Raw genomic sequence first — 23812 nt, forward strand, 5'->3', positions numbered from 1 at the left:
GGAACTGGCAGAAGTAAAGCTGTGAGGACTTGTCATGAGTTATGCTTGGGTAGCTCAGTCAGTAGGATATTTGCCAGTGAAAGGTCCTGAACTAGAGTCTTGGTCTGGCACACATTTTAAATCTGCCAGGAAGTTTCGGTAAATAGCTGCCTACCAGGAACACAAGGGCACAGTTCTTCACAAATGAACATAAAAGACAACAAGAGCAAATGACAGTGAAAGAGATGAAGAAAACAAAAGATGGTATACAATGACATAAAACCATAAACATATGAAAAAGTATCTCAAATTTTCAGAAAACAAGAGTTCAAAATAAGACTAAATATTACTCATTCCATTCAAAAAGCACACTGGTCACTTTAGAGCTCTTTACAGGTAGATGGTGTCTATCTGATACTAGGCAGCCATATGAGCCTCCACCTGCTGCAAGTTACAGCAATGAAATGGTGTGAATGTGCCACTTGGTTGTATGGAGTCAGTGCAGTAAGATGAGTGGGTATGAAGACATGACACAATGGCAAAAAGAAGCTATCATGTTTGCAAGTGCTCATGATCACAAGATGAACACAGTTGTCCAATCTGTTGGAGCATCAACATGACTGTCCAGTGTACCTACAGGAATAATGTTCCACTGCCAACAGTTCACTGTCAGTGTAAGAACACTGTTTGTAAAAAGAATCAACTAACAGGGAGTAGAGGAGAGAGTCACTTAGTGTCAATGTCAATCTGTTTCAAACCTGAGATGATTTGTTGCAGTCAGTGAATACATGTCCATCCAATGCCTGCAATGAACATCTGGAGTCAGGTTTCCTAGCAAATTGCCGTTACTCGGAGTGGTACATCAGCTGCATATCTTTAGTTGGATACACAACACAGGAACTGGACAATAGTTGATTTGAGCATGTAGTGATCTGGCAAGTAATGATGTTGCCTCTCACCAAATGATGGTGCACTCAGTGTCTTGCAACAGTCCAGTTTAACTCGTCATGTGTGGAGCATGTAGTTGAAGCAAGAGGTGGTTTTGAGATGTTCAGGGAATATTTCTTGTTCCATGACTTGGCCTTCTCATTCATGTTACTTTGAAAATAAACCAGGATGTTCATTTCAACATCCTCTGTGAGCAGGTTTTGCACTTTCTTCTACATTTACATGATGAATACGCTGTGGGCACTCATCTTCCAAGACGACAACAGCCATGTTCACAGGAGTGCATGCATATATTCCTGTTTTGACCAATATTCAGGAACCTACAAGGGTGATTCCAAAAGTAAGGTCTCCATTTTTTTTAAATATAAAGAAACATTTATTCACAATAAATTGTACATAGTTTTCGAGGTTGAGTATTTTTCCACTTTTCCACATAATTGTCATTTCAATTGATGAATTTCTGGAAACACTGTAGCAGCTTTTGTATGCCCATGTCATACCAGCCTGCCACTGTGCTATTGAATAAGCATCGGACCTCCCATCTTTCACCTCACTGTTGTCACTGAAATGCCTTCCAGCAAAGTGTTCTTTTAACTTGGGAAACAAGTGGTGGTCACTGGACCCTAAGTCTGAACTATAGTGCGCATAAGTGATGATGTCCCATACAAACTGTTACAGAATATCCACAGTTTGACAGGTGATGTGATGGGGCAAGCGTTGTCATGGAGAAGGCTTATGCCGTCCCTCAACATTCCTCTTCTTCAGTTCTGAATCACCCGTCTGAGTATTTTAATGTTTGACAGTATCTGTTGGCATTTATTGTTGTCCCAGGGACCATGAAGACAATCAACAATATCACATTTCGATCCCAAAACATGGCTGCCATGACTATACTGGCAGACTGTTCTTTTGAAATTTCACGGAAGGGCGAATCGGAATTCCATCACACACATGATTGTTCTTTGGTCTCAGGTGCGAAATAGAAAGCCCAAGTTTCATCACTCATGACTACTGAATCAAGAAGGTTGTCCTTTTCATCTGCATAGCGTTGAAGAAATTGGTGGGAAGTTTCAACGCTTAGTCATTTGTGGTCTTCTGTCAGCATTCTTGTGAACCATCTTGTGCACACCTTTCGAAATTTCAACACTTCAGTCAATGGCCAGTGAATGGTGCTTCGAAAAACTTAAGGAACAACATTACAGAGCTCATCAAAAGCAATATGCCACTCTTGTAACACGATTTGTCCAACCTTTGTGATTGCGTCTTCACGGTCTCCCACTAACTTTCGTCAACATGAATCTCAGTACGACCATTCACAAGCTCTCTACACACCTTGCGGATGTTTTTGACATCCATATGTGACTCTCCTTCCCCCCATGAACCATGGACCTTGCCATTTGTGGGGGGGAGGCTTGTGTGCCTCAGTGATACAGATAGCCGTGCCTTAGGTGCAACCACAATGGAGGGGTATCTGTTGTAAATAAATAAATAAATAAATAAATAGGAGTGCAAGTAAGCTACTATGAACAGCATAATGAATCCATTATTGTAGCCAAGATAGACACAAAGCCCATGCCTGCCACAATAGTACAAGTTTATATGCCAACCAGCTCCGCAGATGATGAAGAGATTGAAGAAATGTATGATGCGATAAAAGCCCTGACAAAACTCTACCATCTGCTGAGAAAAGCAGGTGTTGACAGGTGTGAAAATTACCGAACTATCAGTTTAATAATTCATAGCTGCAAAATACCAACACGCATTCTTTACAGACGAATGGAAAAACTAGTAGAAGCCGACCTCGGGGAAGATCAGTTTGGATTCTGTAGAAATGTTGGAACACACAAGGCAATACTGACCCTACATCTTCTCATAGAACATAGATTAAGGAAAGGCAAACCTACATTTCTAGCATTTGTAGACTTAAGAGAATGCTTAGGACAATGTTGACTGGAATACTCTTTCACATTTTGAAGGTGGCAGGGGTCAAATACAGGAAACAGAAGGCTATTTACAATTTGTGCACAAACCAGATGGCAGCTATAACAGACAAGGGGCATGAAAGGGAAACTGTGGTTGGGAAGGGAGTGAGACAGGGTTGTAGACTATCCCCGATGTTATTCAAGCTGTATGCAGAGCAAGCAGTAAAGGAAACAAAAGAAAAATTTAGAGTAGGAATTAAAATCCATGGACAAGCAATAAAAACTTTGAGGTTTGCCAATGACTTTGTAATCCTGTAAGAGACAGCAGAGTACTTGGAAGAGCAGTTGAGGGAACATCAACAAATGCAAAATAAGAATAATGGAATGCAGTAAAATCAGGAAATGCTGAGGGAATTAGATTAGGAAATGAGACACTTAAAAGCAGTGGATGGATTTTGCTATTTGGGGAACAAAGTAACTGATGAGGGCCGAAGTAGAGAGGATATAAAATGTAGACTGGCAATGGCAACGAAAGCATTTCTGAAGAAGAAAAATTTATTAACATCAAGTATAGGTTTAAGTGTCAGGAAGTTCTTTCTGAAAGTATTTGTATGGAGTGTAACCATGTATAGAAGTGAAACATGGATGATAAATAATTTAGACAAGACGAGAATAGAAGCTTTCGAAATGTTGTGTTACAGAAGAATGTTGAAGATTAGATGGGTAGATTCTGTAGCTAATGAGGAGGTACTGAAGAGGAATTTGTGGCACAATCTGGCTAAAAGAAGGGATCGCTTGGTAGAACACATTCTGAGACATCAAGGGATAACCAATTTAGTACTGGAGGGAAGTGTGGGGGGTAAAAATAGTAGAGGGAGACCAAAAGATGAATACACTAAGCAGATTCAGAAGGATGTAGGTTGCAGTAGTTACTCTGAGATTGAAAGACCTACGTTGAAGTAAGCACAGGATAGAGTAACATGGAGAGTTGCAGCAAACCAGTCTCTGGACTCAAGACAACAACAACACACAACTCTCGATACACTGCCATCAACTGTCAATAAGTGTCATTGGTTTAACGCCTTTCGCACTCAAAAAGCGAATAATTGCGTGAACTTTGTACCTGATGGTAGTGGTTAACAAGAGCTCTATTACAACAGGCTGCCAAAACCAAGACTGAAAGCTCCAGCAGCTGTGCGGTGGTTTCTGAACAGAGTGGAGGCAGCAACAAAGAAAACAGTGTGCTCATCAGCTACGCAAACAGCTTCCCTGTGGCCCCACCACTTTGGAGACCTTACTTTTGGGATTAGCCTTGTATAACACCTGAACTGGGTCACTGAATCATCTGATCTTAACCCAATAGAAAATGTCTGGGGATATTTGGACCAGCAGATGAAATGTAGCAATCAACATTCCATGAAAGTGATGATTCGATCCTGTACACCTGTATACGAGAGGCTTCGGGTGAATGAGGCATGCCTGAAGAAAATTGTTTACTCTCTTCACCACAAAACTGAGGCCGTTATCAAGATTGTAAGTGTAACACAGCAGTAATATGTTTTTTCTGGGGTATAACCAATTTTTTTGTCTGGTGTACTTAATTCACCAAACCAACAACTCAATTAAAACACATTCCCATTAAAGTAACAGGGAAAGGAACAGATCTATATCTGGAATCATGAACCTACCAACTGAGGTGTAATACTTGTGGTGGATGTAGGACAAAACAGTACAGGGCTATTTCATGTAAAGTAGAACACAGTTACGATATTTAAAAGTTCAGAATTTGGTACTTTTTACATATTTTTTGAAAAGGCTGGACTTTTTACTGTATGGCAACAATGGTTTGTGGCTCATTATTGCTTTCCCTCCATAATTTGTAGCCAGTTTTATAATGCAATATGTTTTTCATGTGATGAGAGTGTGAATTATTGGAGATTCTGGACCTTCATTTCAACTAATTGGCAGGTAAGAATTAGCATATCATTTATGTTACTGTTACATACCCTAATGCATTGCACAAAGAGTATAAAACAGAAGTAAGTGAATCATAGGTTGGGGTAAACAATATAACATAACAGCATGAACTTTCATGTAACATGAGTGACTTTCATGTAATTAAGTTTTTACACCAAGAGAGATATCAGAGATAACTTTATCTTGTTCAGTAATTTGCTTCTGAGAGTGAACGTTTAACTAATATCACTACTAAAAATTTCCCAATTTCAACCAATATTGTAAAAACAGAAAATGAAATGTGTAACGTATGCCACATAATCTGAGTCACAGTTGTATTACTTTAAGATTAGAAGAACAAGATGCCCGCAGCAGCAGAAAGACCGAGTAGGGGGAGGGAAAAGTTAGGGTGAAGAAAAATATGAAGAATTTAAGAAGAAATATCTGGAAGCAGCTCAAAAAAGCTAGCAGAAGCAGAAACAGAAGTTTCTACAGTTGAGCCAACATAAGCAAGGGCTGTTATTAGAGGAAAGAAGAGTTAAAAATATGAAGTGTGTTAGAAAAAGATAGGCAATGTAAGATGTAAGATCAGCAACCTAGTAAAGCAAGTTTGTCACCATGTAAGTCACATAGTGCTCTGGATAAAGCCATGGCTCAAGTGCAGCAATTGCTTACGTTAGAAGGTACTGCCAACTATGCATGAAAATGTGAAGGTAGTTTCAATCTGATCAGATGGACCTGCCTCACAATTTAAAAACAAGTATATTACCGCTCCTGTACCTCAGTTTCAGTAATTTCATAATGTGGAAAACTATTGGAACTTATTTGCTACATCCCATGGTAAAGAAGATGTATATGGAATTGGTGCAGTTGAGGAACGGCTAGTGGGAAATGCGGTAAAAAAGCAAAAATTCATAGTAGGTGATGCATCAACTTTTCACTCAGGTAGCTGCAAGTAGCACAACTATGCAGGTTTTTCACGTGTCTATTGCTGAAATTAAAGGAACCAAAGTGAAACTTAATCTGGCTCCAATATTTTCTTCGGCACCATCATTACAAAACATAAAAAGCATTCACTGCTTTCACTACGAGAAAAGAGTACTACAAACATATCTGCCGTCTCCAAAGGATTTTGCTGCTGCAGATCATCATCCTGAAGACACTATAGAAAGTGTGAAAATTGGAGACTGGTACAAAGTAGACTATGACAGTAAATTCAATGCTGGAGAATTACGTGCAGTTTTTGGAAATTCTTGCTTAATCAGTGCAATGGAGTGTGCTGATCACTATTAAAATGGCCTGTAAAATGTGATGAAATTATAAAGAGAATTAATCCACTTGATGTTGTCAATGCAAGAGGATATTTTTCAGTTCTGACTCAACTGAATTTACAGTTCATTTTCCCAGATGCCATGCTCTTATAACTTTTCATAGTGTTTGAAAAGTGAAATGTTAATGTTAAGTTTATCTTGTTTGGCACATAATGTCATATTTTCATTTCTCTGCTTGCAGGAAAAAAGTTTTTCCAACAAGAAGTAGCAAGTAACATGAGTCATGTAACATTGAGTCATACACCTTCTTCAATATATTACTATATTGAAAATTGTATAAATATTTTTAGAAATCTGTAACTCTGTCATTTGAGTGCCAATCTAATATGCATCTTCTGTGATAAAAACCAGATTCACACTCCTAACAGTTTGAGGACACTTTTGACCTAAAATGCACATTAGGAATAGGATGTCCCAAATTTTTGACATGAGTCACAACATAAATTACATTCTTGTTCTTTAATTTTAATTCTCTTACCGGCTTAAAAAAACACTTCAAGATCTTTGCCTGAATAACACAATTTGTTACAAAAGAAAATGTCGTTTTATAGATTGATAAGATGTCAACATAATAAAACACTGATTTCAAAATGTAACGTGAGTCACCATGGAATCTACCTACAATATTTGACATCAGATTCTTTTTTAATTGCAACTCTTGCTGAACATTTACACCAATACAAACATAAAATTCCCAACACAGGCACAATCACAGAAATCATGTTATTACTCAACTAACACAACAACAAAACTACCACCTTCATAAAAGCACAAGAGAAATGAAACATTTCATAAATGATCAGACCAACTTGGCAACCAACAACACACACCTCTCTTGACGGAGCCTGTATGCTGTACGTTGCTTTGTTTCCTGAGTGTTTGTAATGCGAATATGTATGCTGTATGTTTCGTAAGTGGAACTGGCGGCTGGGGTAGTTCATTTCCTTTCGACAGAGGCCACTAGGAGTCGGCAGCTTGAGAGTAGGCAACACACAATTGGTTTTCAAAGGTACAGTCACATAACTGGATTAATACTGTTGAAAAATATTGTTACAAAATAGTATGCATGTTACTATAAATGCAAATATTGACTCAAATTATTTGGATATTTTTATAGTGGTTTATACGTGTATTTATTTATGGACAGATGAAGATGAGGGTTCTAGTACTGATGCTTGTCCTGATACACTGCAAAATGTGATCACTGATGTGAGCAACTGGCCAAGAGTTGACAACCAGGCTGATTTCCCAATATTCAATAGTGCTAGTGGTGTAATTTTGCAAATGGATGAAAATTTTAGTGTATCTGGATGCTTCTCAGCATTTTTCGAAAATGAAATGATAAAAACAATAAAAGTTGAAACAAAAAGGTATGCAAGACTAAAAATTTATGAAATGAATAATAAGTAGTATATGAAAAGGAAGTCTATGTGGCAATGGTGGTCAACAGAAAAGATACATGAAATGTACTTGTTTTTCTGTATTATTTTGCATAGGAGTGTAGTGAAGTTGCCAAGAATGAGTGATTATTGGTCAAAGGATGCATTTATAAAAACTTCATGGGCGAAAAGGTAATGAGTAGGGACAGATTTCCTTCAATTTTGTTTATGTTGCACTTGAACAACATGAAATTCATAAAAGGACGTCAGCTAGGACACGATCCACTGTACAAAATTAGGCCTTAAGAATAACTTCAAATCACACATGAACCTTCAGAAGCAGAACAGGATTCAGAATGTATGCAAAAAGCAAACCAAATAAATACAGAATCAAACTTTATTTACCGTGTGACTTAACAGGTTATGCTTTGAATTGTGGTATTTACACAGGTAAAGCAAACAATGTAGATAACTGTCTTGTCAGTAACTGGAAGGTTGTGTGAAGATTATTTTGGCAAAGCACATGGCATTTATATCGAGAGGTTCTACACAAACCCTGCTGTGTTGGACTATCTGTAGCAGAATGAAACCTTCGGTGTACACGCTGCAATGAAAAGTGGGAAGGGTCTACCTAATCAAATGAAGACTTTGAAGGTTAGGAAGGGGGAAATGACGTTCTGGAGGAAGGAATATTTACTTGTGGTAAAATGGAAATCAACCAGGAATGTGAACTGTATTTCGACCAAACATCTAGCAACTTCAACTGCTACTAGTACCAGAAACAAAGGAGGACAAATATACAGACATAAACCAGATGATGTAGTAGATTATATAAAGGGAAAAACTGGAGTAGATATGGTCGACAAGCTATCAATCAATTATCCTTTCTCTCAGAAGACATTGAAATGGTGGAAAAAGGTTTTCTTTCATTTATTTCTTTTAGCAGTAGCGAATAGTTGTGTTGTGTACAAACAAACAACCTAAAAGGCAACATATCTGGTGTAAATAAATCAAGTGGACAGATAAAAAAACTACTCATCAAGCAGCAGCAGAACACACACATAAAAGAAATTTATAATTAGGCAAGCTTTCGGAGCCAGTGGCTCCTTCTTCAGACAGAAAGGTTGAAGAGGAAGGAAGAGGGGTGAAGGAAAAGAACTGGTGAGTCTAGGAAAAGGGGAAGATTTCAGGAAAGTCACCTAAAACCGCGGGTCAGGGGTGATTTACCAGGCAGGATGAAAAGGAAAGACAGTCTTTCCTTAACTGAGCCACAGCCCAATCTCAGTGATGCTATGACCACTGCAACCTTAAATGACGATGTCATTAGGTCAACACAGTGAACACACAGGGGACTGTCTGCTGTGGAACTCCATGTTCAACAATGCGCACTGAACAATGTCCTCTGAAACACTTGGGCCAACACCGTTGTCAGATGTGCCACATATCACTGCTTGTCCTGCTTTACAGAGTGGGCAAGCCTCCAGCTTCCACGTTCTGTGATATGGTGTGGATGTCCAACACCTTACTGCCTGCTTCACCAACCTTCAGCCATTTTCCATATATGCTCACAAGAGTAGCACATGAACTCAGACATGATGCCATAACAATCTGTCCTTTGCTTAAGTTGATTATGGTAGATTACCCCATTTATGGCTCATGTGTGGAGAGAATGATTTCAATTTGTCTCTGCTCTTTTTTAAATGCTTTGCTTACTGCTTCATGTGCCTGCAACACCACCAGGCAGCATCCGATCTTGAAGAGGGCTGGCACTGCTCTCTCCTCTCTCTCTCTCTCTCTCTCTCTCTCTCTCTCTCTCTCTCTCTCTCTGTGTGTGTGTGTGTGTGTGTGTGTGTGTGTGTGTGTGTGTGATCACCAAAATACAGGTTTCTAAGGAAAATCACGTTCCATTTTTGTCTTCTAAGGCCAACGAAAGATGTTAATGGAAACTGAAAACATAGTCTGGGTAGTTGTTAAGTGTGGAAAATCCCACTGCATGTGCCCTCATTTGATGTATGTACAGATGGAAGCAAGCGGAAGTCACCTCAGCATATCAGCAAAGCCCAATGGCGACTGCACACCTCCAAGTGCTGCAAAGGCCCCCCTTACGCTTTGCCATCACGGCTGGGAAATTGAGGAGAAAAAGAACGCAGAAAGAATGTAAATGATGTAACAAATGAAGAGAACTTGAGAACTGTCATTCTGTCACTTCACTATCAAATGTCAAAGCATAGAAAACACCTGTTATAATCTATTGTAAATTACTACTTATGAACCATCTGCATCACCGGCCATTTTAAAAGTAAATGTGCTGTGGGAAATATGGCTGTTATAATACAGAAAAGTTATTGAAAACCTGATTACGTCATTTCTGTAGCTTAAATAGATCAGAGCTCTCTTTCAGCAGCCACCCCAGCTGCAAAGGAGAAGAAGTCACACAACATAGCACCTCCACAACAACAATTAACTTCAATAATGGTTATTTGGAAGGTAAAGTTGACATGTAAAGTTGTGTGACAGATCATGTATGGAGTGTGCGTTTTTCTACCTACACAAGACAGGAGAAAAGATATCATCAATAAATTTGTAGAAGCACATTTTTTTAAATTTTCATTTCCTCCACACTCACAAAAAGCACCACCTGTTGTCGGTCATATGCTCTTGGTGATATGCAGCACACACCAGTGTACTATGAGACTTGTTACACAACTTTCAAAGAAGGAAACATTAACCAATGGAGCCATATCATCTTCAACACTCCTTTACTTGTGAAACTGTTTTAAATAAGGTTCACCAGCCTCGCTTTGCCCCACAAGGCAAAGTTAAATAGTCTTAACTCTTATTCTGATAATTGGGAACTATGGCACTGACTTCTACTTAGAAAACCCCACAAGTTTGACTACTGACAGAGAAGATAACAGGTGCCAGTTCAATCTTCTCTACTTGTGTCCTGCAGAACCAACAATGAAATATGTGAATGGATGGTGGCGACGGTGGTGGTAGTGGTGTAAAGCGGCAGGAGGAAAGCTCAGCACAACAGTTAAAAGCCTTTGGAGTTGAACAGACATTTTATACTGGAAATAATGCCATTGAAACAAGAGAGTTTATTCAGCTTACTCCAACCTAGAGAAGTGTGTTCTTTTTGGCTGTAGCCTCCTCCAGTTGGTGAACACTGTCCTCTTACATAAATGTGTCACAAAAAAAGACTCCTCCCCTTAGACTAAACAACAAATTCTCTCCAAACACCCCTTATACATTAGATGTCCACAAAAAGAATTGTAATCTCATTGCATGCTTCCTCCATATACTGTAACTGCTAGTCTATTTGACCCATAATTACAATCTTAAAATCCCATGCAACTATGAAACTCCCAACTCACTGTTCACAGGACATTGACTAACTCATCACTTCAATCTCAGGTAATTTTATCACGTCTCCTTCAAGATACAGATCAGTGTAACTATAGATAACTGACACAAATTTTGGTCTTTCAGTCAATAAGAGCAGTAGTCACAGTTTGAATGCCTCCTGACTATCATAGTTATGTAATCACATGAAAACTATTGGCAACCAAAGCAAACACAGAAGCTACTCAAACAACACACCTATTATGCTAGGATAACAAACGAAGCTCTTAAATGATAGCTGCAAAATACTCAAATGGTATGCTGCCAAGTATCACAAATTTGCTTTGTGTATATACAAAAATAGACTCTTCATAGGTGTCAAGAGTTATAATCAAGAGAAATTCACATTTCTTTCATTCCTCGCATAGTTTACAATTTTTCTTATTTAATCCTTCCGTATTCAAGTTATGCAACATCACAATCTATGTTAGCAATTGTGAATCACTTCCATAACATAGTAATAGTAACAGCAATAATAATAATAATAATAATAATAATAATAATAATAATAATAGTAGTAGTAGTAGTAGTAGTAGTAGAAGAAAAGTGCAACTTAAGTCTCTCCTCCATATTTATTTTTCCTTGTCACATGTTGCACAGCTTAACAATGATCAAAAGTATTAAATGTAAAATCACTGTTAACTCCCCCTCAGCCCCTTGCCTTCACATAAAATTTTTTAAACTAAATCTGGCTAACATGTGCCCACTTAGGCATGCATTCAAGAAGAAAAGATAATGGAAAAAACACCATCCATATTATTAAATGTTTATCTAATTGTAACATCCTATAAATAAATAATGTACCCTGCAACATTCAAGAGAGAAGCTTTTTTTTAACAACAGAAACTTATTTTATGAACTTATCTTCTTAATGCCTATTGTCTACATACCTGGTACCATCTTGTTATCAATTCCGAATTTGGGTTGTTGAAGAAACCACCAACATCTGCTCCACAGAATGGGTAACCAGCTACAGATACTGATAAACACATGGGAATGCTGATTTTTAAGTGTCCCCAATCAGCAGTGTTATCACCTGTCCACATAGCTGTGTAACGTTGGGATCCAGCAAAAAATGCTCTCGTCAGAATAAAAGGACGAAATTTTCCATTACTTCTTGCCATCAAACCTTCATATGTAGCTATTGTCTGAAAATCAAATACATAAACTGTAGGTCAAATATGGAAACACAGGCAAACAGTTTTGATTTTATTTTCAATATCTCTCTCTTAAAACAATGTACTGTTTTAAGCATTACCATTTTCTACTCCTTGCAAACCACAAATTTGTTGAGCTTTTTCATACATTTTGATATTCAAATAATTTGTTGACCATTCTCAATAAATGAAACAAATGTTTAAAGGCCCTAACACTCCATAAATGATTAATCAACTAACTTACATACATAAATCCGTACTGGTTGTGAACATCACGATTCTCCCAGCCACCAAAGTGAAGAACATCCTTAGGAATAGTTACTTCAGGCCCATTGAAAACAGAGGGTTCATTCATATCATTCCAAATGTGCATGTCTAATGTTGAGCCATGGTAATTTTCTAATAAATATCTTGTCTTATAATAGTCACGGACTGCAGGGTTGAAGAAGTCTGGGTAACTGGATGATCCTGGCCAACACCACCCTGTAAAAACCATGAATACATTGAAATAAAGCTTGGTTCTTATGGTTACTGTAAACAAAAGTCTGTTCTTAACTGCTAATAATGTTGGCAAATATAGGTTCAACACTACATTAGAATCCTTTTAAAAACTATATAATACTGTGTTCTGTCACTGCAACTGAATTCAATATCATTTGTTCTGACTTTCCAAAGGGCAAACCGTATCATGAAAATAAACTGAATGAAAGTACTGTATATAATTAATCTAATTGAGCATTATGTGATGGAACATACAACCTGAGCCTGAGCTATCAAGCCATGACCATCCTATCTTGTGTCATTTACCGATTGTAGATAGCATAGGGAAAAAAACTACAAGTACAAAAACATGTAACAAAATATTTAATTGCTTGGAAGTAACCTATGCATGTCTCCTAAATGCATAAGCAACAAAAAATGTCTGATGCATCTGTGTGTTTTAGAGGGAAACATTACACGTAGGAAAAATATATCTAAAAACATGCATCTGCTTGTGTCTGTATATGTGTGGATGGATGTGTGTGTGTGCGCGCGCGAGTGTATACCCGTCCTTTTTTCCCCCTAAGGTAAGTCTTTCCGCTCCCGTGATTGGAATGACTCCTTACCCTCTCCCTTAAAACCCACATCCTTTCGTCTTTCCCTCTCCTTCCCTCTTTCCTGATGAGGCAACAGTTTGTTGCGAAAGCTTGAATTTTGTGTGTATGTTTGTGTGTCTGTCGACCTGCCAGCACTTTCATTTGGTATATATATATATATATATATATATATATATATATATATATATATATATATGTGTGTGTGTGTGTGTGTGTGTGTGTTCTGTTTCTAATGGTGCGTTCTTGGTACAACGTTTGGACACCAACAGATAGCTGTTTTCAAGCAACTTTAGGGGAAAGGTTATGCAGTAAAAAGAATCTGTGTTCATTGATGAATCAATTTTTGCAGTAAGTAGTGACAGAAAAAAATAATTTTGCTTCTTGCCCAGTTTTTTTTTTCTGACTACTTACTTTTCGATTACATTCTTTATTTTTTACTTTTCGATTACATTCTTTATTTTTGTCATATTTAATTTTTTTTTTTAAGTCTTATGCTAAAGATGGATATATATCTATCAATTAGATTTATTGTATCAACACAAGTAATAAATTTTTAAAGATATGATGGATAGATAAAAAAATCTACTCACTCTTCCGCTGCTTGGTGAGTAGATCTTTCACCTATCCAATTACTTATAATTACATTTATTGGCATTTCACATCTTATTTGGTTCCACATAAAAAAAAAACTTTACTTCAAACCCATTAAAACTAATCAATTTAAGAACAGACACTTCCACATCACACAATGTTGCTAGTTTTTTCAAAAGAAAGCATTCTCTCATTACTTCAAATTGATATTAAGAAAAAATATGTTGTCAACAGTTTAATACAGGATGACATATTTATCTTTCCTGCATAAAATAATTTTTCATTCAAAAGCACAATAAAAAATGTATGCTGTGCATGGCGAGCAGACACACCGAGGGATTAATGCACCAAACTTTTTTTCAGTTTCTTTGTTACATTACATTATCTAGAACCTCGTCTTGTGTAAGAACTGTGGCTGGGCCTGCTCTGGTGTGGTACCAGATGCTGGTAGATAAGCAGCTAACCATGCTCAGTTCAAGTGGCGGCATTCCCACAGCAGGTGCTGCTGACAATGGGATGCTATTACACTATTACTGCTGACCGAAGGATGCGCATAGTGCCCCTTGACCACCTAATGGAAGTGCTGGAAATTGTCATGTGGGGACATGGAGTGGATTGGTGAGTGTGTCCCGATATCAATTAGTCACTCTTTAGCCTGCCAGGTCTTCTTCTGACTGGACAGGTTCCCAGCTCCTCCTTTGCTTCCGGGCAATATGCCTTTCAATCTGGCTGCCACAGCCCTCTGTCTCTGCAGAATGCTACATAGCTGTGCCCCTTAGAGAACATGTGTGGATCAGTAAAAAAACTCCACTTTTGAATCTGCGAACTGTCTGGTTCTGAATCTCTGCCAAAATTATCCTGACAAGCCGGATGCCCACTTCCCACTACCACCAAACCACAGCCATTCCCCATACAAACTGGTATCAGTTCAGTGGGATTTGACCTAATGTGGGTTTAGTAACTGGCATGAATTCCTTTTGCAGATAGTCACCACAAATATCCTTACCAGTAAGAGATGGTAGTGCACGGTTAGCCCGTAGTTTAACTACTGTGGACTGGGCTCGCGAAAGCTTGACTTTCCTCTTTTGCACTTGGAAGCACACACCATACATTTTGTCACATGCAAATGCGTGTGGGGCATACAGTTGCCATGTTGAAGATAGATGACCCCGTTGGCACATGGGTGTGCTCTCAGGGTCACCGTGCTGCTGAGATGTCTGCATGCCACTCTGGTGCACTCTGCCGATGCAGCCGTGCTGCGCCCATGGCGAGTCCTGCAATTATGTTGCTGAGGGTCTGTGCTGTCGTTATTGTCACTGTCAATGCAACCACCATTGCCATCACCAAGCTCCATGCCATGTTGCTGATTCACTGACACTGGCATCTTCTCGCCACTTCAACCAGTGCTGAAAACTAATATAAGTCTTGCTGCTATACGCACATACTTATCACTATCTTCCTTTATGCAAGCTTCCATCCTAGATAGGTTTAGTATTTTTCTGGGTACACTTGAGAGCCCTTTTCCTTGTAAGGTCATTGGTTTCTACAATTGTGATCCTAAAGCTGTATTCATGCCTCATTTGCATTTTATCAGTTACAAGAATGGTCGGAAATGGCTCTTGATGCAGCTGCTGTGGGAAACATTAAGCTAGACCGTCTCACTCTACTCCAAGTGCAAATGAAAACCCTAGATTTGGAAAAATTATAGCTACAGGTACAGCTTAACACTGTGATGCATGAAATTGATCACATCACTAGACAAGCTTCAATCAAACAGCTGCATGCTCTTCAAGGGCCGTTGCGGTACATACAGTAAACTACACGCCAGGTGTAGCTAGGACCCTTCTGATAGTCTGTTTTGTGCCTTCTTTTTCCAGAAAACCTGGCGAGAACATGATCACATTCCTGCAAAATGTTCGACATGTGAGATGCATGTGTTCATGGCCAGTCAGTTTCCTATTAAATATGAGCAAATTAAAACTCTCAAGTGATGCTGGCACTTGTGTAGAATCCGTAGATGTGCTATGTGAAGCAATTACAATGCAAGCAGAAGCCATTTATAGATAATTTGTACCACTCTTATGACAGCCTTAACAAATTGATGAATAAACACTGTAAGCAGATCCAAAGAATATCTTTTCTAACGTTTGTCCTGACATCAGGGGCCACTCACTGTCTTTCATGATTTGGTAGTTTTACTTTATTTCAACTTAGTGGTCTGATGCTCTTCCTTTCATCATCATCTGTTAGCCTCAGTCATGGAAATTGTGTCCTCTGTATGTAAACTGTGTAAATTTTGTTCTGTGTGTTTATGTACAGTATTATCTGAGGTAGAGTTGGAAACTAGCCTAGAATTTGCCCAAAATTAGCATGTAAAACCACCTAAGAACTATACTTAGCTTGGCAGGTGTGACAGACCAGCAGTCGTTAATCTGGCAGCAGATTCGGTTCAGACCTGGCTCACCTCCCAGTCTCTAAAGCTAGCAGGGTGTGTGTTACGCTGTATCACCAGACCACACAAGATCAGAGAAATGACCTCCACTACAAGCATAACCTAATAAAAAGCCTTATGACCCAATATTCAAGTTACCTGTAGCAAGTTCTTATGAAAGAGAAACATTATACAGACAGATTTTTGAATTAAAGTTAAATTTGTTATGAAATGGTAAATTCTAAATTTTTGCAGGAAATGTATTATGAGAACCTGTTCATCTTTTGGCTACAAAATCATAAAGCTAATTACACTCTCTATAAACCAATCTCTTATGAGTATCCCATTAGTGGGTAAGAAAGAAATAACAGTTTACTCTAGAACCTGATAAGGATTTAAAAAAATGTATTCCTGTAATTCTACACAGACTTCAGACTGGAAGCACGGCATGTAAGTGGTGATTAAGCTTGCAGTATCTGTTAGTCAAAAGCAATCACCAATGAAGTATAAAATGAGATATTGTTAACAAAGAGGGAACAAGAATCCATTTGCAGAGCATAAAATTTTAATTAGCACAAACTGAATACAATATTTATTAATGCCTCCACCAAGTGTTTCAGTCTCACTGCCAAATCTAAGAACACAAATTCAGAATTTCCAGGTAAATGAACACCAGAAAGAAATTTAATAACAATTTGTGAGATGAATGTCGTTAACGTAGTGAGTGAACCTGCAGTAAAGATACTGATTTCGTTAACTTTTGATTTACTCATTCTTATCGCAAAAGCCCTGAGTCATCATAAGAACACATACAATCTTGTGTAGCCCTAAACAAGATCTAAATTATAATCTTGCTTAAAATTTTTAATACAAGAATCACGCAAGATAACACAGACTCTCAAATGAAATGAAAATTAGAAATTTGTATACTTTCTGCAAATAACAAGTGTCAACTGGAATATTCAAAAGAGCTTTCAAGTACACGTGAGAATTTGAGAATTTTTGAAGGAGAAAAACTAAAACTGGAAATGATTAAAAGCTTTTATTGTTTGCAACATCCACAAATTAGTAACTGACAATTTTCTCTTACTTGATCCTGACATAGTGTATATATAGGGTAGCAATTCTCTCACAAAAAGAGGTGGGATCAACTTTTTGAAACAATCTATACAGTGATGTAGGATAAGGTCCAAAGAATCACACCCTGCGATTGCCACCAAAATCAGATTTACATCTTGCAATTAAAAAAAAAAAAAAAATACATTTTGACACCACTACACAGTCAATACAAATATATTACTCCATCTTTTATTTTTTAACCAAAAGATCAGCAATTTTAAATGTTTAAACACTGTAATAGGTAAATAAAAGTAATTAAATTTACATGTTCAAAAATTCCAATTTGAAAAAGAATGATAGGAAGAAACAATAAGAGCAAATGAAGTTCTAGCATTGATTAAAATAATGTGACAAAGGAATACAAATAAAAGAAACCACATATACGTGAACTGCATAAAAACAGTGATCAAAGTCATTTCGAAGAAGATTAAAAAAAGAAATCCAGTGTACCTGATGAGACTCAAACAGAATCTTAACAATTACACAATGCAACCACTCTGTAAAAAATGTTACTATCCTTCAACCTACAGACTGTAACACGAAATTCTGATTTCTTTTTTCTTTTTCTTTTTTGTCGATTACTTACAAATGAGGGCTCACCAGGCTGAACGACTGCAATGTGTGATTCCTTGGACCTTAAGCTACACCAGCATACAGGTTGTTTCAAAAAGTTTATCTCACCTCTATGGACCTCTCCTTGTTAGATTGCAAAAAGGTATTCAGACTACAGACAGCTGCCAAGAAGTCATCCTAGGGAGTAGTATGAAGATAACTGAGGAAAGTAAGAGTCATTTCTATGCCGTATTCAGATATGTTTGTGCTACATTTCAAGTCGGCTCAGGATTTCTTAGTACAATGATGTATTATGTTTATTTCAGACATTACTCCATTATGAGCTAAATCTACTACCTTGTCACTCAAGATGGCTTATCAATAACACGTGAAGAACAAATAAATACATAAATTCTTTTGATGTGGTTTTCTTGACTCATCCGGTAAACTGTTTCGAAAAACCACAAAGTGTATATGTGTCCATCCAATTGAAGCATCAATTCTAAATGTAAGTGAAGTTGAGGTTCTGTTGCAGTACAGAAAAGCATACATAAATTATGTCAAAGCTGTTTCAAAAATGGGAAAATATTATTCCACAGAAAATATTGTCCCTTGCACTCCTTTTATTGTAGTTCTCTGTTCTGCAACTCAACCAACAGAAAACCCCTGGAAATATGGTTCAGCTCACATCTCTCCAATCATCTTCCAGTCCCCTGCTCTTGCTAGCATAATTGTATATCCAGTTTCTATTCGTTCATCATCTTTTATCTTCTGTTTTCCATCCTCATATTCAGTTTATATTTTGTGCATCTAGTTGAAGGTGGAAACTTAAACACTCTATTCTTTCTTCACTTGTGAAGGATGACTGTTTTTAGCTAACATGAAGAAAACTTGCTTCCTATGGGCTAACAGTTCTAGCATTAATGACATAACAGGTTAGGTTTTCCTTCCTCTGACTGATTTCCTAAACAATTTTAATTTTTATGTTGTTGCTTTCAAAAAACAACTGTCTACTGGAATTTCTACTTATACTTTTGATACTACTTATCTGCTTTACTCCTATCAGAATTTTATGCGTAAGAAATATCATTGTGCCTGAAACTGTTTCGTGTATTTTACAATCCATTTCTACTATTATTCAGTTTATAGTTTGAATCTTTAAAAGCTAATGCAATTCATACAAAGAAGTAATGTTTATAAACTGCAAAATCATTAGATTAAGAGAAAATAATTTAAATAAAACCTTTCAGTTTCATGTTTTGTTAAAAAAATTGTTACTGACTTTTCAAAACAAATTAATACTTGTTTTGTAACTAACCACAATTTGCAGACAATTTTTGGTATGAGTCATTCTGTTCCAACTGTTTGTCTTCTGCTTTTCGACATTAAGTGACAAAACCAACATCTAAAAAGTTTGAAATAGTTACCTTCATAGATTTTTCCATCTTTATTTTTAATATAGAAATCATTGTTTTCGGCATCATTGTGCAGGAAGTAGCTGTTATCTCTTTTGACATGAGGATCTACAATAGCAACTAATTTTCTTCCTTTTGCAGTTAAATTATTAATCATTTCAGCTGGCTGAGAGAAACGCCTGGAGTCCCATGTAAAATACCTAAAAAGCAGTGAAGCCTTGAGGTTATCCACTCTCTCATGATCTTTGATGTCTAACATAACAAATCGATTGAAATTATACATAAATATACTAAAAATTATAATTTACTAGGCAAATGTAAATCAAAAATAAAATTATTCATAATCTGTAAAGTGTGAGTTTCAAATATCATGCAAGCCTAAAAACTCATGTTGATAAACAGTAAGCGAATGTGTTCTCAGTACAATTACATAAAGAGAGGTTTTTTTTTAATATTTCTTCGCTCACTCACACCAACAAGTGAGCAGTCTCCTTACAGTGTGGTACAAACGGCACCCCCTTCACTCCCCTATGTCAGCTCACCACATTTCATAGGGCATTGAGAAATGTATGGGCATGTGGGCATGTGACCATTGCTACTGAACACTCCTTTCATGGAAAGAGGTCACTTGGACTGATGAGTTTTGGTACATACTGGTACACAGCGATGGTAGAGCACCAAAACAACATAAACCACATGAACATGTGTTGGAGGTATTCTATCATGGAATATCTTTATGCAGAAGATGGGAATAGGTCCGCGATATACCTTGCAGCATCTCCTGCAGGCATACAATACAGGAATCTACTGTCCAGTTATGTGGTATCCATTAGTTGACCTACAGCACCATAAAGGTGACCTGCACCTTTAAAAAGACAATATACCCAAACTGCTACCAAACTGTTGTTGTATAATTTGTGGAATATTCCACATGTAGTACAGAAGCCAGGCCACCTGAATTCAGTCCCACGCAGTACATATGGAGGCGCCATTGAGTAAGATGGGAGAACCTCAGATCCAGCTCCGACTACCTCCATGAGATGTTGGCAGTAGTTGAGTGGTCTTGGATCAGTGTGGCTCCCAAGCACCTTTAATCTCTTGGGCAGCCCACTGCATGGTGCATTTCTGCCATTGTTGGGCAGGTATGCTTCACTCTACTAGGCAGGTCTGTGTAATTCAACTGCTTAAGAGTGTATTTTGGATCTACTAACGCCAGCACAAATAGTTGACAGAATATGAAGTGGTCAGATGTATGAAATTATGAGACAGAGTTGCTGGCTACTATGTGCCACAGATGGAAAAAAATCAGTACTTCTCAGAGACAAATATAAAAGAACATGACACTACCCTAGATTTTTTGTTACACCCTCAGAGAGAAGATAGGGAAAAGTTGGGATAGGTTAGAAAGGAAAGGCAGATCACTTAGGCTCCACGATGAGAGGACATGTTATAACACTATTATTCAGTTCGTCATCTCGCAATTTTTTTGCCTTAAAAATTTGTCATGACAGTGATATGCAAAGATTATATGGAAAGTGTGATATATGTGATGTTAAAATGCTTTGCTAATGTATGTTTGTATCTTATGTAAAGAAATATGTGAAATGTTTAATTTACTAATTAATATTTTGTCATGGATTAATGAAATGAAAATGTTCTTACAAGTTGTCATTGTATAACATGGTACATGCTTAGGGAGAATGTGTAGGATATGTGTTATGTAAAAGATGGAGTGCTTTGTACTGTACAGAAGTTACTGTGGGAAGCACAAAAGGTGGACTGGGTTTTTGGTGCACTACCTGTAGAGTGAGAAGGAATGAGAGGACACAGTCTGTAGACAGCAGTGAAAGAGGCAACACTCAGAAGAAGCACGGGATGCCTTGCCTGGAAATTGTTGCACAATAGTCTCGAATGACAATTGCTGCATTATTACGACCTTAGTAGAGGTCATCGGACTATGTTATGGATGTTAAAATGACAAGAAGAAGAATTAATTAGTCCATACTTCAAGAAACTTGTACACCATACCATGGGTACTGTAGCCGCCATTACTATCTGCACACCCAATGATTACAGCCAACAAGTTACGAACTTCATAATTAGAGTTGTAGAAGCATTAGCCATTATTTAAAATTAATTGTTTTTGAATAATTATTGTGCAAAACATAAAAATTGGTTCACCCTGTTATTTTATTCCTAATCATTCACCTATATATGGTTCTTTCTTGGTGTTAGATGATGTCTGTATATAATTGCTGCATACTATCTTTTAAAGTGCTAGTAAAAGTACTGTATGACTTATGTAGTAGAAATGATGAAGTGAAATTTTGCTTTAGTACGGAAGTAGCTGTTTCCATAAAAATTTAATGATTTTAATATTCTTACTCTCTTTGTGGTAATAGGTACAGTGAAAGCAAAAAAATAAGTTCTGCTAAAAAAAGTCAAACTTGTCATATATAAACAATGAGGTTTTGCAAATTTAAGTCTTGAGTAAAGTAAAGATAAAATTCTTTAAGTTATAAATGAAATTCAGTGAAGTACAAAGTACTGTAAAAAGAAAGTTGCTTACGTGGCTCACTAACACTGAAGTAGGGTTGCGTAAAAATTCTGAATGACAATATGGAGTTATCACACCCTACCTTTGGCTTTTGATGGATTATTTATTAAGAGAAAGGTATAAACAAAGTGCCTTAACACATTTAAATGTCTGTATTAACTATTAGAATATTTAAGTACACAAAATACAAACACAGAAGTCCCTCCTGGCCAAATTTTTTTTTAGCACATAGTGACGATTAAAAAATCATGGGCTTTCTAGATCAGAACTATGTATGCATGTGGGTGTAGCAGCTGAAAGATTCCTGTGTCTTTCTCAGAACCATATCCTGAAAAGTTATATTTATTTGTGAAGTTATGTTAGGGAACAGCAGAAAGTAGCCCAAATTTACTTCTGCTTTTCTGAAACTTAACCATTTCTTTGTCTACATAGGCTGGTGACTGTAAATCCATTCAACAAACCACTTAATGACCTTGGTACAGGAAGGTCCTAGCTTCAGTGTTATCCCATTTTTACTATGTTCTTTCTAACAACTAGAAAATTCTTAGAAAAAGAACTAATAGTCTGATTTCCATACCCATTAGTGACATCACGGTCAAAGCCTGTAAAAGGGTGTAACAGTGCTGGTGTAAGCTGGTGCCAGCATATCAGGCAGCAAAGAGGTTGCGAGAAGATCGATAGAGGCCAAAGACAGACTCTCACGAAACGCGTCACCAATGCCCTCTTGGCCGCCAGTATTTAGATCACCACTGCAGCAGGGTGCAGGGTGCAGTTTGATCCAGTCTGTCACCCAGTGAATCACAGAGACTTCAGTTACAGCCCAGTCACTTGCAGTCACACACAACTGTAGGCAGCACATAGCGACCAGAGTAGTGTTCATAGCGGACTTTTACTTCACCAGTGGGGATGCTAATGTGGTCTATTACGGAGAGCTTTAACTACAACACCTGGACTATCTTGAGTTAATTAATTTTCTATTCTTATGAATAACGTACCAAGTTAATATAAGTGTGCAGTTTATGTTATAGAAGAAGATACCGGCCACCAAACAACATCCACTCCACGCTTCCCATGGTACAGCTCTATAGTGACAACGAGACAACATAAAAAATGGAAACGAGTATAATCCAGTGCAGATTTTGCTTGCTTCTCTTGTGTTTCAGATTGCAGAGGTGATCATAGTTCACAGTTCTAATCAAATTTCCCTTTTCGGAGGCTTTGCTTGCTTTTTTTTGCTGTAACATATTTGTGTGAACCATGGCTAACCTGCCCCCTCCACCCCCTGCCCCTGCGCCTAAGCCGCAGACGGCCACTGTGATGGATCTAACACAAGCTTTTCAGTTTCAGAACCAACAAATTGCTGCTTTGTTGATGACAGTATGACAACTTCTGGCTGCACAAGTCACGTTGGCTGCACAACAACAACAACAACAACAACAACCACCAACTTACTAGCCCAACAAGTGCCGCTGACCAGCATACCAACGTTCCGGCAATTTAACGGCACCGAAGAGGAATGGCTCAAATACCTGACAGTTAGTTCCAAGCACATCGTAATTTTACTGTCTACAAGGTCCTGTAAAACTACAATACTTCGTTTCGATTGTGGCGTCCCCAGTGTTCAGGTTAATACAAAAACTATTCCCAACTGTGTCTCCTGACGAACACAGTTATGACCAAGTAATCGCTGCATTAACTCAATATTATGATCAGCAAGCCCAAGCAGCTGCAGCCAGATATCAGCTCTTTCGCTTGCAGAAAACGCCAGAATAGATGTACTGCTAGTGGTACACGGAACTAACGGGAATGACTAAGGAGTGTAAATTTAATTGTAGTTGTGGCAACTTTTACAGTGATTTAATGATTAGAGATGCTATAACATTCAATGTCCTCGATAGTAAGGAACAGAGCCTAAAGTACTCTGATCCATCACTTCCTCAAGTGTTGCGAATCTTAGAGCAATATGACTCCAG

At 37.7% G+C, this 23812-nt stretch overlaps 1 protein-coding gene across 1 annotated transcript in view; it reads right to left on the bottom strand.

Annotated features, from left to right (window-relative positions):
* LOC124595503 (neutral alpha-glucosidase AB) overlaps nucleotides 1–23812 on the bottom strand; it is a 120901-nt gene that overhangs the window by 37198 nt on the left and 59891 nt on the right. Inside the window, exons 9-11 of the mRNA XM_047134266.1 lie at nucleotides 19295–19482; nucleotides 12322–12560; nucleotides 11811–12068 (exon numbers count right to left, since the gene is read on the bottom strand). Coding sequence (XP_046990222.1) covers nucleotides 11811–12068; nucleotides 12322–12560; nucleotides 19295–19482 — 685 coding nt within the window. The remainder of the gene's footprint in view (nucleotides 1–11810; nucleotides 12069–12321; nucleotides 12561–19294; nucleotides 19483–23812) is intronic.

The sequence above is a fragment of the Schistocerca americana genome, chromosome 2 (genome assembly GCF_021461395.2).
Source record: "Schistocerca americana isolate TAMUIC-IGC-003095 chromosome 2, iqSchAmer2.1, whole genome shotgun sequence".
NCBI classification, from domain to species: Eukaryota; Metazoa; Arthropoda; class Insecta; order Orthoptera; family Acrididae; genus Schistocerca; species Schistocerca americana.